The sequence below is a fragment of the Telopea speciosissima genome, chromosome 4 (genome assembly GCF_018873765.1).
Source record: "Telopea speciosissima isolate NSW1024214 ecotype Mountain lineage chromosome 4, Tspe_v1, whole genome shotgun sequence".
NCBI lineage: Eukaryota > Viridiplantae > Streptophyta > Magnoliopsida > Proteales > Proteaceae > Telopea > Telopea speciosissima.
In genome coordinates this window covers 66,841,176-66,859,991 of record NC_057919.1, presented here as the reverse complement: position 1 = coordinate 66,859,991, position 18,816 = coordinate 66,841,176, and the positions used below count along the sequence as shown (strand labels likewise).

Here is an 18,816-nt window from a genome sequence, read left to right as displayed (position 1 = left end):
ATCCCTAGATGAGACACTCTTACCCAATACTAAGCTTCGTTTGGTTGCAAGGGGAATTAAAGGGAAGGGAAGAGAAATTTTCATACTTAAAAAAAGAATTTTTATAATCATTATCCCATATGACACCATGTGACAATATCAATAACTCTAAATCATTCCATATTTGGTTATTAAATTTCACTTTACTTTGCATCTAATCCCCTTTGATTTAAAATATAAAATAAATATTACATGTAAAATGTATATTTACTATATATGGTAAGAAATTGAAGTAATTTATACAACCACATGGGGTAATAATTATAAAAGTTTCTTTTTTAGGTTTGAAAAATTTTCCATAACTGCCCTTTAATTCCCCTTGCAACCAAATTGAGCCTTTCTGGTATTGACAATACCCTGATACAGTATCGGGCATGTATTGAAATCAGCCCTTCCTGATATCGACGATACCCCTGATATAGTATCGGACATGTATTGAAATCAGCCGATCCAAGTACCAACTCTACGGCCATTCACTTTTTATCGTTTGACACACTTCTACTTCTCCTAATAAGTGTCATTCGCGCATGGGAAAACACATTTGACTCATTTCTAAGACAATTATTTTTTTGGAATTTGGGTTTACGATTCATAATTGGAATTTCGATCAGGTTTCCAATTCAGGAATAGTTCTAGGAAACTTAGGCTGCGTTTGGCAATAATTTCATGTTTCCTTATTAAGGGGATTTTTTGCAAATTTCTACTATTAAAGAACACACTTCTACGAGAAATAACATGGCCATGCCCAGACACAATGGGGGGCAAAATTTGCAAAATAATCTCCCCGCCACCATAAAAGACAGAAATCTCACCCCAGATGCCAGAGTGTGCGTTTTCATTGGTTTCCACACGTGCGGCCCATGCGGTCCCCCACAGAAAATGCTCACTCATAAGAGAAATAACATGTTTGACAACTCATAACTGGTGGAAAAAGAGAAATTTCACCAACTGAAAAGCGAGAGAGAGAGAGGGCGAGAGGAGGACCAACAGCTCACACACACACACACACACACACGCCCATGCCCATGCCCATGCCCACACGCACACACACACGTATGCTACATGACACACTCTCTTCTACATGTGTAGAGGTAACCTTAGAACAGTCGCTTTAAAGGAATGCTGCCTACATAACACACACACTCCATGAATTTTTATCGTATGCGGTTCCCTGGCCGGTGCGGTTCCCAGGTGCCTCTCACAAGAGGAGGGTGGACCCCACTTGGGCAAAGTGTTAGGTCAGGTGCCCCAGGTGGGTCCCACCCCCTCTTGTGAGAGGCACTAGGGAACCACACTGGTTCCTACTGTAGACAACAACGATTCTTCCTACATGTGTAGAAGTAGCCTCATAACAGTCATTTTAATGTTTAGAGGCTTTGACTACTTTAAGGCTGATATTGATGGTTTCTCTTGAAATTTGTAACCAAATATTACGACCATCATCTATCAAAAAAACAAAAGGGAAAATATCACGTATCTCCCCTGAGGTATGACTTATGTACACTTTCACCCACGAGGTTTGAGAAATTCCATGTACCTCCCTTGCTTTCCAAACTAACAAAAACACCCACTCCGTTAATTGTAGACGTTAAACATTAGAATTTTGATTTAAATGGCCAAATTGCCATCATCTTCTTCCCCAAATTAGGGTTTGAAACCCTTCAATCCTAAACATGAAATAAGGAACCAGAAAGGAAAATAGGGGAAAATCCCCTTTGATCGTTGCTTATCGGCTCCAGCCACGGCCAAATTAGCTCACGGGTGACTTTTAGATCCCCGATGAGTGATAACCATGTTCCAGCGACCTGTATCCTTCCTACAACCCAACCCCACCCCCAAAAACTGAATCAAAATACCGAAGAGATGTTGCAGAGAAGAATAAAGCGGTTATTCAGTGAGCGAATCTTCCTATTGCTTTCTCCTTCGACAAATACAAATATACAATGGAGTCTCTTTGAGTTTCAATTTTCAGAAATGTGAATAGGAAGAAGCAATTTAATAAGAAGGAATGATTAATGGAGTGAGAGCGTAAATAAAGATGTTTAAATATAGGATTAAGAAGAAAAAAGCGATACAAGTACACAATTTTTTCCTTTTTCCCGCTGGATCTCCACCAAAGTACTTTTTGTTTTAGAGAATTTCTCACTTCCCACCCTCTTCACTCCCTTCTCGGCATTCTGGAGTCTCGTTAACTTAATTTGGTAAGGGCTGTTATCAGTTAGAAGAAGAAGAATCAGCAAGAGGCAGCTAGTTCTGTTTTTTGAAAACCCTAAAAGGTTTTTTTCCCTGATTCACAGTAGCCGATCAGTTATACCGGCATCACAGGCCAGAATTTTAATCGTTGGACATTAGAGGTCGTTCACCGGAAGTTGTGGAGCATTTGGCTGCTACGTTTAACTGCAATTTACAGGTTTCCACCTGCAATTTTGAAACCCTAAACCCATTCCGGTTCCTCTCACTTTCGTTGGCAATAGATCTGAGACTTCAAAAGCATCTCATCTGATGGCTGGCGTCTTCGAAGAGAATAGGGAAGAGGGCTGCGCAGACCGGAGGGTGGCCATGTGCATGAGTCTCTGCTTTTTTAAATAATGCTTTCTCTGCTTTGTTTAAAAAAGACCCAATTTTCCTTGTTTAAAGTTCAGTGAGTAGAAGTGGAGGAAGGAGGGGGAAAAAAAAAGCAGGGCAACAAAGAGAACAAGGAAGAGAGAGTGGATTTAAATGAACGTCAAGGTGGGACCATTGATCTGTAAAACAAAAGCTTGAGAATTGAAAATCTCTTTGGCGCACTCTCCTTTCTGGCCACCTTTCTGGCCATGTTGGAGTGAAGATTTTGCAGAAATTGGTTGAAGCCAACCAATTTTGGAATCTGCAGGGGAGCATCTGATGCCGGCATCACAGTCGCCAAGGCACGGTAATCCTTCGCCAGTAACATCCAAACCTCCGGCCCTCTGGTTTTGCCTTCATTTTAAAATCCTAAAATGGGTTTAGGTTTTCAGGTTTTGGGGAAATTAGCGAAGATGAGGGCATTTTGATCTATTTTGGGGAAGATGGTTGAATTTTATATTTTTTCAAATCCAAGGGCAATTTGGCCATTTAAATCAAAAGTCTAACGTTTAACGTCTATAATTAACGGAGTGGGTGTTTTTGTTACTTAGTTTGGAAAGCAAGGGAGGTACATGGAATTTTTCAAACCTCACGTATGAAAGTGTACATAAGTCATACCTCAGGGGAGTTACGTGATATTTTCCCAAAAAAAAATTATGACCATCGAAATACAGCATACACTTCGTTGTACTGACAATAGACAAATGCATTATCAAATTAAAACTTTACACGTCCACCCACTTTAAGAACCTCGGTCAATGTCATCCACATGTTAATCAATCTCTCCAACGATGGCCACAATTAGGGTTGCAGCAAACAAAAAATAGTGTCATTCCTTCCTCTCCTCTAGCAGTTGCCTGCATATATGCATCAACAGGATTACAATATGAGCACAGCACAACCGAGATTAGATTTATGACTTGTATGCCTATATTAGATATCTATATGAATTTGATACCAATATGAAAAGAGGATAGAAACAAATATAAGCACCTCCAACTGAGTTTCTAGAAGTTCAACAGATTATTTTTCAAATCACATAATTTTCAGTACAGGAAATTTTAGATCTTGATAACAACAAATTGCTACGGGAAAAAAAAAAAAAAAATCATTCTCAGAATTCAGCTTGCGGGGAAGTCGAATATGAATATGGAAATAAAGCACAACTTGATCAATTCATGACTCCGAATAGGCTTGGGTTAACAAACTCAGAAGTGCTACTACTCGTACAAATCTAAGAGTTTAACCCTTGCCATGGCATAACACATAAATGCTGAATCTTGCTCAGAAGGTTCTATATCAACTGCCTGTGCATGAATGGAATGACTCACAATAAGCAATATAAAGAGAATATGGACCTAATTGAATGTTGGTACGTGATGCACCACATCAATAAGGCTTTCCGCATGGGAATTGTATTTCTACTAGATGAAGTCTATCAAAGGGCATGATGAAGCAGTCCAGCCTGTGCATGGATCCTAAATGTCATTTTATGGGCCGCAGTTGGTGCACAGCCCCAGGAGGAGCTTCTCTGGGTACAGCACTGCATGTCCAATTTTTATTAATGTTTTGACTGCATAACAGATGAGTTCTGTCTGTCAACATGGACAGAAGAATATGACATTGTACTCCATGGATCCCAGAAATGATATGTTTAGTTTCAAGGATGTCCAAAAGTACTTGTTATATCAGTAAGTTACTTTACCATTACTGGACATCCATTGGCCATGAAGAAGCAGCAGTATACTAAGGAGAGTGGACTCCAATCCTCCTGCTTGTATTAATATTCTGGCTTCTAGAAATATTAACTCAAAACATAATTTCAGGACTGATCATATTTTCTTCAGGCTTTAATGAAAAAAGAAAAAGAAAAAGGAGGGGGTGATAGGGGTCTTTTATGTTCATTAGTTCTCAAAACAACAACAACAAACTCACCCTTATCCCAACTTAATGGGGTCGGCTACATGGATCCAAATAAAACAAAGTAGGGAAAACAGAGGCCAAATGAAAGATGGGGAAAAGAGGGATGAGAGATGAGATGTGCAATGAAAAATGGAAAAAGACAAATGAAAGGTGGAAAATAAAAAGAAAAATTAAAGATGGAGGAAGAAAGTAAGAGGAAAGAGGCACAGCCTAGCAAGTCGGGAGAATCTCAGCTAAACGGGGTTTACTACGTGGGTCCTTGCCCTCCAATAGGCTCTATCTGAGGTTATACTTAGTAAAAGATCTAGGCTATGCACGTCCTTCCTCACAGTTTCTCCTATGGTCATTTTAGGCCTGCCCCTAGCTCTTTTAGCTCCTTCAATCAGGACCATATCACTCCTCCTTACTGGGGCATCCCTAGACCTCCGTTGGACATGACCATACCACCTCAAAGGACTCTCTCTAATGTAAAGACTAAATCAGGTTAATTTAGTCCCAAATAAACCCACAATAATTCACAGCAGTCAACTAAAATAACCAAACAGCAGGATTTAAGCAAGGGCCAAAACTCAGATATAAGGCCTAGGTTGTAATCCAAAATCCAGCCACTCAATAGGGCTGATAGCAAGGTCGAGTGCAGGTCCTAGGGTATTCAGCAAACCTTCTAAACTGGGACAGAATAGGATGATCAGATCACAAGTTATCAACAGGCCACAAAATTAGAAAGTAGAAATCAGTGGATAAAAACCAAACCAGCCACTGAAAAGGGACCAAACTCAGGTCGAGTGGTGTTTGATAGAGGGGAAGCACTGCTGAAAGTTTCAATCAATTCTGATGGAGAGGTTTGAGAGATATAGAAGTTGCACCCAAAATAGAAGGTTAAGGCCTACAGGCCAAACCAGCCAGCAGAATGGACTGGAATTAGGATCGAGTAGAGGTCCAGGGCCAGTGAGAAAATCCTCCAAATCTTGGCTTATTCTGACCAGTAGATGTGAAGATATTGAACCCAGAAGTTGCAGCAATCAAGTTGATTCGCAGGGAGCAGCAGCAGCAACAGCCAAGAACTTGGAAAACAGCTTCCAGACTTCAGTAGTGATCAGTTGCAGCAGTTGCAGTCACAAAAAAGCAAAGGATATTGAGCAGGTTAAGGGAATTGAGTGGGCAAGAAGAGAAGATAGGAGAAGAAGAGGGAAAGGAATAGGAGGATTCAGCTCTCACAGCCAGGCTCCTATTAGCCCTAGGAGTTTGGCTCTCTCAGCCAGGCCTCCCAGCCCTTCATGTCAGCCATTGGACAAGAGAATCTTTTGCTTCAAAGCAATTTTTTTTTCATTCAACTATTCAAATCGTTGGGTGCCTCTATGGGCAGGTTACAATATGTAAAGGCCCAAGGATTGAGCTTCAAAATAGAAACTAAAAATTAGAAAGTCCCTTATAAGGCTGAGACTTGGGTACAAGTAATGAAACTAAAATAGAAACTCTAAGTTGAAAGGTTCAAAATAGAAATTATAAAATAGAAACTTAAACCTATTTTCTAAATCGGAAATTAGAAACTAAACTAAACTTTTAAATCCCCGCGCATAAAGCACCGTACAATCTGATCTTGGGCCCCACAGAATCTTCTAATAATTTTCTCACCAAGGCAAAATAAGGAGTTGTGACACTGTTCACATGAACAGTAACATGAACAGTGTTTTGGCTTCTTTTTCTTCATATTTCGATCAACATCATAGTTGTCAAGGCGTCGCCTAGGCATGCAGGAGCCTCAGTCAACTTGGCGCCTTGGACGCTTTGTTCACCTAATTGGTGTCGACTTGATTTTTTACCCTCTCCAACGCCTTGGGTTGCCTAGACGCCGTGACAACTATGATCTACATTACTCTCGGAGCTTGTCATTGATTGGGGCAACTCCCAAGTCAGCTCTAATACGTTCATTTCTTCCTACTTTTTCCGCACACCCATCTTAACATCCTCATCTCAGTCACACATAGCTTTTCAATATGACATTTCTTAACTACCCAATATTTTGCCTCATACATCATAGTCGGTACAACAATCCTATAGAACTTTTGATGTAGATTCTAGCTAGAGGAAGAAGCAAAAGACCCATTGAACCAGTTCCTTTTTTGGGCCAGAACTGGACCAGCTCGATCACGCCCAGCAGGACCAACTCGAGCCAGCCAAACAGGGACCAAAGATGCCCCACGTTTTGATAGATCCTCCTTTGACCAGTCAACTAGGATTGGTGCACTTTAGTAGTTACTATATTTATTAGTTTCTAATTTTGTTGCATGTAGCTAAATTACAAAGCCTAACAGTTTCTAATTTTAGTTACCTTCTATTTTAGTTAGGATGTAGTAGTTTCTATTTTTATTGTAAGCTTGCCTAAGCTATTAATAGGCCTCTTATTGTAAGGAACGAACACAATTTTTGAGAATAGAATTTTCTGGCCAAGCTTGCCAGCGAAGTATAGGAGAACCTTCTTGTTTCAATAGCTGGGATAGCTGTGAGGGACCCAGGCTGAGAGAGCCATTCGGCTACCCCCTTCTCTTCTATCTTCTCCTCCACTGCAATCGATCCCCTGTTGTGTTGCTGCTACCCTGTGATTAACACAAGGACTGTGAAGATCCATCGAAGGCTGCTGCTATTCTCCAAGCATATACAAAGCTGTTGCTGCTGCTACTTCCATTTGATTGAAGACTGCTCCTGTCCTCCAAGTTGATTGTTGCTGCAACTTCAGAGCCTCATAACTTTACAACCATACATCACAATCTGATGGGTTTTGAAGCACACCATCCCCCATTCATTCCCTCCACTCTATCCTCACTTCCACCCCATTCCACAGGCTGAAACCTTCTATTTTCATTCCACCCCCATAACTTCACTTCTGTCCATCTAAATTACAGCAGACTTGCAGCAAGACATCATCCCTTCAAGCCCGACACTTGATCTTACTTGGAGTCCAAGTGTAGTACTGGTTTGCAAGTTATTTCCAAACCTCTATAATACTAGGTCTTTAAGTTTGTAAAGGAAGATATTTTTCCTCACATTGGTTCCCCCCCGACCCCCCCCCCCCCCTCTTAAAAAATAAATCAAATTAGTTGAGGTGAGTTATCCAATCAATCAATTGGTAATCGAAACAAAACAAAAAAAAAAAAATCCTGTTTTAGGATATAGGAAGTTCAAAATCACCTGGAAGAACACAGCTTCTCCATGGTTGCACTGAGTACATCGAACAGATTTAGTTCGAGGTAGAGTTGGATCAGCAGCTACATCCTGCAAGACTTGAGTGCGCTCACCAACAGAGTGATGTATCTCATTTCTATACACACAATTGTTATCAGCAACCTCCTGCACAATTCAAAGAAGAAAAGGGGGGGTTGATTCCTTTTTCAGACTCTTCATTTTGCCCCACAACTGAGTAAAAACATTGAGGGCATACTGATAACTATTGCAAAACATGCTTCCCAGTAAACTATTCTCTTTCCAAGCCTATTTGTTTTACTAGCATAGTGGGGCAACTAAATAAATCCAGGCAGACTCACTATCAAATATTATTAAGTAAAGTAACTAATTTTGTGGCAGGCACGCCTCTGGCAAAGATACTACAGTAATTAGGGTTCTCTACAACTCCCGAAGCAAGGGGAAAAGGAAAGTATGGAGTAGAGAAAAGATTACAGAAGGAAACCCTAATTCCGTTAAAAACCCGCGCAAGTAAATTAATGCCTCGGCCAATCAAAGCAGAAATATCATCCGATTTTATGTTTTCAGCAGAAGGTGGGGAGTTAAGAAAAGAAAAGCTATAACATGGAAAAGAGAAAGATTGGAACCTGGTGATCGCAGTTTCGACAAGCGTAAAGGAGGATCTTCTGATCCTTGTCTTCCTTTGGGTAGAGAATGTTGTTGCTGATAAGAGATATCAAATCAATCACAAGAATACCAATACTAATAATAGTAATGTCAATAAAGAAGAAGAAGACAGAAAGAAAGAGATTAACTGTAATTCCCCAATCCAAAGGTGAAGAATTATGGATGAATACATACGCATTATGCATACCGGAATGGATGCAGGTATGAATGGGAAAGGGAAAGGAAAGGAAATGTGGCTTACCATTCTCGACAAAATTTCATAGTACTCATTCTGATCGATTTGTTGTGTGAGTTTGAGTCTGAGCGTTAATAAATCTGAAATCTGAGACTCTCTCTCCCCTCTTAATAAAGTTTATCGAGTTCCCACCAAGCCCTGCAGTTCCTACTTCCTTCCCAACTCAACTCTCAGTTCCTACTAGCCTCCCAACTCTTTAGCGGTATAGTGCGGCGAGTGTTTCAGGTTTCAGCAGGGCGACCAACGGCTATTGGCTTTGAGAGGATGCAAATAAATTATAACCGGTGGCGAATCGGCTTATTCGAATTGGAATTGATCGAGCCCGATTCCAATTCCGATTCTGTTCCGATTCAAGCTGCTTCGAGGTATCGAAAACCTCACCTTCCAGATTTTCTTAGGTTACACCCGATCTGAGGATCTTTATCTTCCCATAGGGGGCGCAAATGAGAATATGGTAATTAGTAACAGTTTAGTGGTGACTCAGATCAATCCCATATTCTGCCCGTATGTTATGTTGGGCAGCAGGGGTTTATGAGATGTGAATCTCTTTCTACCACGACTAGAGGAAAAACCCTAGAGTTGTACTTCCGTAGAGTGTTATAAAATTGAGATTTTTTAGAATTCATATTGGAACAGAACCAAGTTTCTGTATACCTGTGATGAAGAAGGAATCTCTACATCTAAAAACATATATTCTTTGGATTAGCACAGGAAAGGTGTTTCCATCAATTTTTTTTGACATTGATGGCGTGAGTTAAAGATGCGCAGGCGTGCCATAAAATGAATTGAATCTGATTTTTAATCAAGAAAGAGTGGGTTTTTTCCAATGCCTTGGTACTCGGTGAAGAAAGAATCTCTACATCTAAAGGCAACTAATCCTTTGGATTAGAATGGGAAAGGTGTTTCCACCAATTTTTTTGACATTGATGGCGCGAGTTAAAGATGCGTAGGCGTGCCATAAAATGAATTGAATTTGACTTTTAATCAAGAAAGAGTGAGTGAAGAAATCAACTTGCTTACTTTGCAGAACGTATCTGTTGAAGTAAGGGCTTAGTTGGGTTTTTTCATTCCTGATTGGACCAAGGTTGGGATTTTCAGGCCTAGGATAGGGCTGGCCGGGTCTAAGCTCAGGTCTTCTGGACCAACGAGATCTAGCCCACCCAAAGCCCGTCTTAAGATTTTAAACTGGGCAAGGGAGTGCTTAATTGGGCCGGGCCTGGCCCACCCCTATGTATATTTGCAAAATAAAGGCCATAGGTTAAGTATCATATATTTCTATCAAAAAAAAAAAAAAAAGGTTAAGTATCATATATTATTAATTTAATATATTAAATATATAAATATTTATTTTTCCCTTTTACTGTGTACACAATAACATGCAAATGACAAAAATAGAGTCAACCTAGTTGGGCCAGGCTTGGGCTGAACCCTTGGACATGGGTTTCAAAACCAGCCTGGCCCAATTGCATTCCTATGTATGAGGCTTTCCCTTTTTTAAAACCTTGAATGGGCCTAGCTGTGTATATAGGCCCATAAAGAATTAACTTTTTCGAACAAATATAGAACCACAGTAAGAACACATGGAGAAAGCAAATTGTCTATCATCACTCGTACTTAGATAATGTTGTGGAAAACATGTACCAAAATTGAGTATTTTTTAAAGATGCCTTTTGGCAATTTTTAGCAATTATGATTGACAAAGAACCCTCCCCCAACTTTTATGTTTAATTTAAAAAAAAAAAAAAAACAATTAGTTGGTATCAACAAAAACAAGAGTGGATGGATTTAAAAAATTAAGCAAGAATTGTAAATTAATATGTATAGTTGTACTTGTTGGACTTCTTTCATAAACTAATAGTGATGGATTACTTTATAATTTAATAACTTAAAAATTGATGCCAACCAAGGTGTAGTTGATGAATCCGGATCCTCTATTGTACTACAGGGTGTGTGGTGCACATTCTATGGCACAGCAGAGGCCACGTGTGCCAATATGCATCGCACACCCTGTATTACAACAAAGAATTTTTATATGTAGTTGATAGTATGTCTAGTTGAAGTATAGATATTTATACAGTGAAATTGTGGACTAATCTTTAGTTTGTTCTGAACAAAGATGGATAGAGAGTCCTTAGTTAGGGAATGTGTGGTAGTAACACATTTTTACCGTATAACACTATACCCTATCATGTATACGATTTTTCTTTTGTATTGTTAATAGTTTCACATTCTTCGAAGAACAACGTTATCTCTTTTGGATAAATTTTAAACTATATGCATCATTATTAGATTTAATAAAAATACAATATAAATTAAAGTTTTTTTAAAAGATTAGAACTAACAATTTAAAGTTTTTTTTTTTTTTTTTGGTAGAAACAATTTAAAGTAAAATCTAGTCAAACTCTAGTGCTACATTTGGTTTGGATACTTGGAATGCATGCTAGATCGATAATGCATTCAAAAGAAATCATATCAAACGCCACCCTAATTTCAAAAAGTCCACTATATGATTTCAATTGTTTTCAAAGTAGAGTTATATAGTTCATTTTATTTAACCATGATTTAGAGTTTTTTTTTTTTTTTTTTTTTTTTTTTGGGGTGCAATTCAAGGGCCCACCTACCATCAACCTCAACAGGACCCCACAAGGAGGCAATGAGGGGACCCACAAGGGGTCAAATATGGTACCCAAAGGATCCACTTCTTGGAAAGCAATTAAATGTGGACTAGGTGTCGCTATGGAGACTTGAACCACCGATCAAGCGCCTGACGCAGTTCTCCCAAGGGAGTAGCGAACCGCCAGGACAAGCCCTGGATCGACATGATTTAGAGTTCAGATCTTCAGGAGTTGGAGTGCCCAGGACCCACAAGATGTTGACGTTGAAAAGTTGAGATGACAAATATATAAACTAAATAAATAGTGGATCTTTAAGGTCATGGGTGAAAATCCAAAGTTACGTTTGATATAATTTCTTGAAATTAATGCATTATTGATCCAAAAATGCATACCAAACGCAGCCTAGATCTCCTCATTCAAATCAGATGGGTCAATTGACCTTGTAATCCCTGATATTAGCTAACTAGACTAACGAAATCCATCTGAATATGGTCAGTGTCTAAGGTGCTGGCTGCTTGCAATAGTCGAGAGGTAGAAAATTTGTTTTTAAAAAGTACGCATTTTTGCTTTCCATGTTGGACCAAGTTGGACTCAAAAAAAGCTACATCTTTATCTTTAGAGCTCAAAAGCTGTTCTAGTTTATCCATATTGAAAATTGAAGTTGAAATATCCTTTCACAGTTCCTAGAGGAGGCCATGGTTTTCCTATCGCCCAAACAATTAAAATCTAATTGCAGGTTGATGGCGGCCAGCATAATCCATAGTGGGTAAGTGTATAGTTGTGCTAGTTGCACTTCTTTATAATCTAATAGTGATGGATTTCTTTATTATTTTGTTTTCTATCTTATTTAATAAATTACAAATTGATGCCAACCAAGGTCTAGTTGATAGTATGTCTAGTTGAGGCATAGATTTCTGACCAGTGAACTCATGGACTAATCTTTAGTTTTTTTGTATGAACATTGGATGGATGGATAGAGAGCCTTTTACTGTTAAGAAAAACGACGCCCTCTTAGAGAAGAACAAGCACACACAAACACACAGGATTTACGGGTTCACTCTCAAAATGGAAACTACATCTACGGCCAAGTAACAGAACGAATTTCACTATTCTCTGAAAATGTTACAAAATCACTCTTACAGTCATCTCAGAGATAAGAACATTATATAGAGAAGCCCTAATCCAAGGAAGTACAGAACTACCCCCTGAACCCAGAAATTATCAAACTGGATAGGGTCGGACAAAAATATAACATATATTCTAAAATATACCATTTCGAAGATCTCGATGAGCCCAACACAACACATTGCCCTCGGCAATGATGTACGCTATTTTTGGTAATCCGAGATTGTTTCGAGACCGAAATGGTCCTCCAAAGATCTCAACCACACATTCTGGACCAAAATCAGGCTTCACCAATAACATTTAGTTAGCCTATAACTCATTCATGTATAGTGTTTTTTCTTTCTATCATTAATAGTTTCACATTTTCAAACAAAGTTGCCGCTCTTAGATAAATTTTAAATTATAATTCATATATGTATCATTCTTGGAATGCTTCCTAGGTCAATAATACGTCCCAAAATATGATCATACCAAACATCGTCTTAATTTCAAAAAGTCCGTTACATGATTTCAAAAGTTTTCAATGTATATTGAATAATTCATTCTATTTAGCCACAATTTAATGTTGAGATCCTTAGGAGGGCATAGGGATAAAATTGGATTGATGGGAACAGCAAACTAGGTGCCTAAAATTGGAAAGATGAGTTGATAAATATGCCTCAACTAAATAGTGGGTCCAGATGTTTAGGATCAAATATAAGTTATTTGATATGATTTCTTAAAATACATTATAAACCTAAAATACATTCTAAGAATATATACCAAATGCAACTTAAATCTCCTCATTCAAATAGATGGGTCAGTTGACCTTGTAATCCTTGTTATTAGCTAGACTAGCAAAAAACCCATTTGAATATGGCCAATTAATGTCTAAGGTGGCTGGCTGCTTTCAAGACTTTGAGAGGTAGAAAATTTGTTTTTGACATGTTTATTGCTTCAATCCAGATCTTCTACGGCATGCCTGCCTGTAGCGGCTTGAGTAGCGGACAAACAGGGCGTGGTGCAATGATCGCCTTACCCCTACCCAATCGCTTTGCCCGAGTGAGGGTAAGGCGGTCATTGCATCTTGTCTTATTTATACACCACTCAAACCACTATGGACAGTACACCATAGAGGATCACGATCCTTATTGCTTTCCATATTGGACCAAATTGGACTCAAAAAGAAATTTGTACCTTTATCTATAAAGCTAAAAAGTTCTTCTAGTTTACTCGTATTGAAAATTGAAGTTGAAACATCCTTTCACAATTCCTAGAGGAGGCCATGGTTTTACTATTGCACAAAGCATTATAATCAATTTGGAGGCTGATGGTGGCCAACATAATCCATGGTGGGTAGGTCACTTTGCCGGCTCTTAGTGCATAAAAATCATATTATAAAAATTAATTAATAATCAATCTAATACCAAAGGCAACTCAGCTGTTTTTAATATTTTATAAAGAAAATCCCGATAACATTAGAGTGAGGATTTTTATTCTCAGATAAAATGTGGGCTCCCTATTAAATGAATTTGTCTCTCACCCTCTTATTGATGTGATTGCTCATTCTTATGTCGTGAGTAATCTCTGCACGTATATTGTATTAATTGTAGCTTTTCAAAATCTTAGATATGGTTGGAGAGTCGTATTTGAGTGTGTTTTGTTAAACATATTATATTAGGGGTGTGGTTAACATTTTCTTCACAAAGTATTAAAATATAAAAAAAAAAATTTATGTCATGTGACAGTTTAGTTTAGTGACCGACCTTCTGGAATTTTTCAAATGACAATATAAAGCTTCAAAATGAGTACTGAAAACTTAAATTTGGCCAATTTAATTATTGATCCAAATTATCTGATAAAGGTCTATTACATAGTAAGTCATATGATTTAAATGACATTATAAACTGTGACGAGTGATTAATCCATTGGTATATTATCTATCTAATATAGGCAATAAAAACCCTTGATATGCATGATTCAAAGTAAGTGGTGGACTTCGGAAGAAATGGTTCTTCTACCATCGTGTAAAAAACGATATCTATTTCATATTTTTCAGTCCAAATATTTGTCACATGACAGACCTGATGAGATTTAAATTTTTGTGGACAAGAATTACCAAAAAAAAAATTTATGTGGACAAATAGATCCTAAGGTCTCATACTCACATGTAAAATTTTAAATCAAAGAGAGTTTTCTATATTACAAAATAGAGATTTTAAAATCAGGATTATGGGAGATTGTACATGAGCGGTCGAAATACTGTAAGTGTGCATGGATATACATATCAATACACAACAAGAAATTCGATTGAATTAGACTCTAAAATTTGACATGTGCCTGATCTAAAACATATATAATGAAAAGAACCACATATCATTCCATGTGGCATAATGAAATGAACCACTTTAATAAAACTAATAATTTAATTGTTAACAAACATCAATGATCAAACACATTGAATAATAGAGTCATCAATAATATATAATCTTGAAGATAATTAAAGCATCACAATCACAATTTGGTTTGGTCTCATTGTGGTCCCATTTGGGCCGGGATTAAAGATGTGCTTTCATTATCTAAAAAAATAAGAAAAATCCAATAATTTAATCAATTAGATATTAGTATTAGCCTAAGTAAGATAATGTTAGCTGAAATTATCTTGGACTTTAGTAAACTCGGCACGACATCTGTAGTTTTGTAAGGCAATCTGTGAGGTAGACATGATGTAACTTACTAAAAATTCATGAAAATCTAGTTTATCCTGAAGCTAGGGTTGTTGTCTTGCGCCTTTTCAAATATTAAAGAGGCAAAGCTAGTGGATGGGATGAGCCCAAAGTCTCCGAAGAATCTTGGAAGATAGGGAGAATGTTTTTTGTGTCGCAGGATACGTCCAGACACATGGGTTTGTCACTCACGGGGACACGGTGGTCATTGCGTCCACCCCTATGTGCCTGGGCACAGCCTGCGCTACAGCATAGTAAGCAGAGCCCCTTTATTGAAAGGTATTATCACTTCATAAGCTACCCTTGCAATAAAAAGCTTTTTTGTTGTTAGAACCCTTGCAATAAAAAGTTAAAAACTAATATTTTTGAAAGCTGGTTTCAGTAACAAGGGGTGTCAATTGGTTATGTTTCAATTTTTTTGATGGGTTTTGATTTAGTTTAGGATACAATATATATAAACTAAAATTGAAACAACGATTTGATTTTATTCGGTTTTTATTTGGTTTCGATTTTACTCGGTTTTTTTATTTGGTTTCATTCGTTTAGTGAATGATTTTGATAATTTGGTTCAAATTCGATTTAAGTGGATATAAGATGCTGAAATAAATAAAGTTAAGAAATAAATTACAACCTCATGAATACAGTCTCATCCCACGATGTCAAATTTGATATTTTTCAACTTTTTACCCAATTCAATGACAAAAAAAATAAAAAAATCAATTGTAGATAATTTCACACAACTCAATAAGGACATATGATTACAAAATTTACTATGATTTAGGTTTGGTATATATGGTTTACATGTTATTCGGTTCGGTTTATATGGTTTACATGATATTTGGTTGAGTAAAATCAAAATTTTTTAAGTCTAAAACCAAATTGAATGAAATTTCACGTCTTAAAACTAAAATCAAACTGAATTATCAATTCGATTTTAAATGATCAGTTTTGATTCTGGTTTAAATTGACACTCTTACAAATAAACCAATGTTTTAGGCACAAGTTATTCAACACCTAAGGTGAAGAGAAAATCTCCTTATTCAAGGTAATTTGATGCTAATAATTGGACTCTTGGATTAGCAAGTCTCATCATTAACTCTTACCACCTAAAGGTCTGAAATACGTTAAATCCCTTGACTAAAAAGATTTTCTCTCTTCTATTAGATGAAAGAAAAGTCAATCCACGTTTTTTTATATCTTTTTTGGGAGAAAAAAATGCTATTTGGGCGCATTCAGTGAATGAAGTGCCCTGCACCTAGACATAGGAGCAGAGAAAATGACAGCAACAACCCCCATGGAAAGGCGGAGTTTCCTAAGAACATGGGGTCATTTTGACTATCCTGTGTTTGGGTGTAGGACAGCATATCGCATGCACCCAGGTAGTATTCTCTTTCTCATTTACTTTACAAATAAATTTGAAATACATAATTAAGATATCTTAAAAAAATAAATAAATAAATAAATAAAACCTTAAGTTGTCACTTAAGTCATTCTATGCATGGACGCATGGATGAATCTTTATCCCCTCCATTTCCCTGCCCAACCCAATTCCCCAATACCCCTAACAAGGGGGTGCAATGATCATTCCACCCCTGCTTGGGTGGGATCCACTCCCTCTTAGTAGAGGCATTGGGGAACAAGGATCTACACCGAACAAGGAACAGGAGGAGATAATTTGGGGTTCGATAGAGAATACCAATGAATTCCTAAACATCAAATTTTTAGGAATATCTATGCCGGTATTGGGATTCTGATCTTATGGTTAGTGTCAAACCTTAGATTAATCAACCCAAACAGATGTAAAAGCAAAGTGAAGATCCATTTTGATCTTTACTTCTCGCATCATATTAAATTTGTGGTAGATTCATAAAAAAAAACACTCACACCGACAGCTTTATTAGGAATCTATATCGGACCCTTCATATCGGTCGCTCCTTATTAGCATTGATGTGATTGATATAGATTGACTGATTTGATATGGATGCGATTTTTTAAGTAAAAAATATTATTAAACGAGATCAGATCGACCGTATCAAAATAAAATATTATTTTAGGTAAAAAAAAAATTTCGAATCTTATTTTCTCTAAAAAATTCAAAGGTGTCAAAATCAAATCAAAATCATTTATCGAAATCGAATCCCGAACTGTTTACATCAAAATCTTGAAATGTTTAATAAATGATTTAGTTTTAATGTTGATATTAAAATTGAGACCGTTTAAATCGAACAAATATTAATAAAATATAATGACAACAATTAAGCATTAATGATAATTAATAAATATATAATGGTACAAATAAACTATTATTTAAAGAAAACATATAAGTATTTAGTTCATACTTCATACTTTCATTTCAAAAAAAAATAAAATTAAAAGATATGTAATGAAAAATAGCCGTTTGAATTCTAAAAAAAAAAAAACCCCTTATAAAATCGATTTAAATTGAAACCATTTATAAATGATTTGGCCATTTATTTAAATGATTCGATTTTTGTTTTACCAATTCTAAGTATACATTGGAGTAACATCAAAATAAAAAAAATGTTTCACAAGGGCTGAGGTAAGAAAAACAGAGATAATTGACAAGTTAGCTAGTGGGATTACTGTGTAAAGGCTGCCATATAAAAAGGAATAACTTTAGACTTTATCCATTATCTTCCCTGTCTTTCTTTTTTAATCCATCTTTTCAAGTTAAGTGTGTCTCTTCATAATCTATTTCCTTAAAGTTCATTATCAATCTGTGTCTCTAATGAATCAAGGGGAATCCTTCATAGCTATTTCTATGATGCCTTTTGAAAACAATTAAATGCCTCATTACCTAATTAGTACTACTTTATGAAGACCAATGTATAAAGATCAATCAAACGTTCAAGATTTTGTAGAGGATTCTAGGCCAAATATCCATCTGAGATTTTGTCATTGAGATATTGGTTAACAATAATTCCAAATATTAATCAAGAAAATATAATAATAATAATCATAATATATGGTAATTTAAAAGAAATTAAATAGTTACTATATTTAGGGAAAAAGATCACTTCATGGCCTCATAGAAGGACATTTTGAATAAGCCAGTTGTCACAAACTCAAATTCAATCATATACTCCCCACATATTGGCATGAATCTCCATGTCCATGCATGCCGAAGTACGGATCACTTAATGCATTCTTCGGTGTCCATGCATGTCTAAGTACCAATCATTACAATACATTCTTTCATATTCTTAGATTTTTCAAAGTTCTATTTTTTCCATTTGACAAATTTTGTTTAATAAAAAACTTGAAATATGAGTGGAAAAAAATCTATCAATAGACCACATGGTAGATTATTGGAATGATACTGATAAGTTTATATTATTGGCCCAACCAGATATGCTTTGTCCTTAAATTTATTATATGTTGTTACGTAACATATTAAAATTATACTTATCCTTTTAAAATACAAAAGTATTCATGATCTGTAATATTGATAACTATTTTATATATCATATAGGACCATGTGTGCCTTCACCAGTCATAGGGATCGATATGGTCAAATGAGCCAAGGGGAGGGTAGTTTCAACCTCGATAAAAAGGATAGAAATATGATAATGACCTAAGAGTCCAATCACAAGATCACCTGTAAAAAATGGAAAGGACCGAATTTTTATTTAGCAACGATCATGTGACCGAGGGCTTCGACTGGTGTCTAGAGGTAGGGGTG

The 18,816-nt window shown here is 36.8% G+C and overlaps 1 protein-coding gene across 1 annotated transcript; it reads right to left on the bottom strand.

Annotated features, from left to right (window-relative positions):
• Positions 1-3,353: 3,353 nt before the first annotated feature.
• On the bottom strand, positions 3,354-8,750 carry LOC122657535 (DNA-directed RNA polymerases II, IV and V subunit 9A). Its single transcript, XM_043852264.1, has 4 exons — positions 8,675-8,750; positions 8,394-8,469; positions 7,756-7,914; positions 3,354-3,500 (listed from the first exon to the last, which is right to left on the bottom strand). Exons 1-4 carry the CDS (start codon positions 8,701-8,703, stop codon positions 3,420-3,422), a joined length of 345 nt encoding a protein of 114 aa, XP_043708199.1. The 5' UTR covers positions 8,704-8,750; the 3' UTR covers positions 3,354-3,419.
• Positions 8,751-18,816: the final 10,066 nt, after the last annotated feature.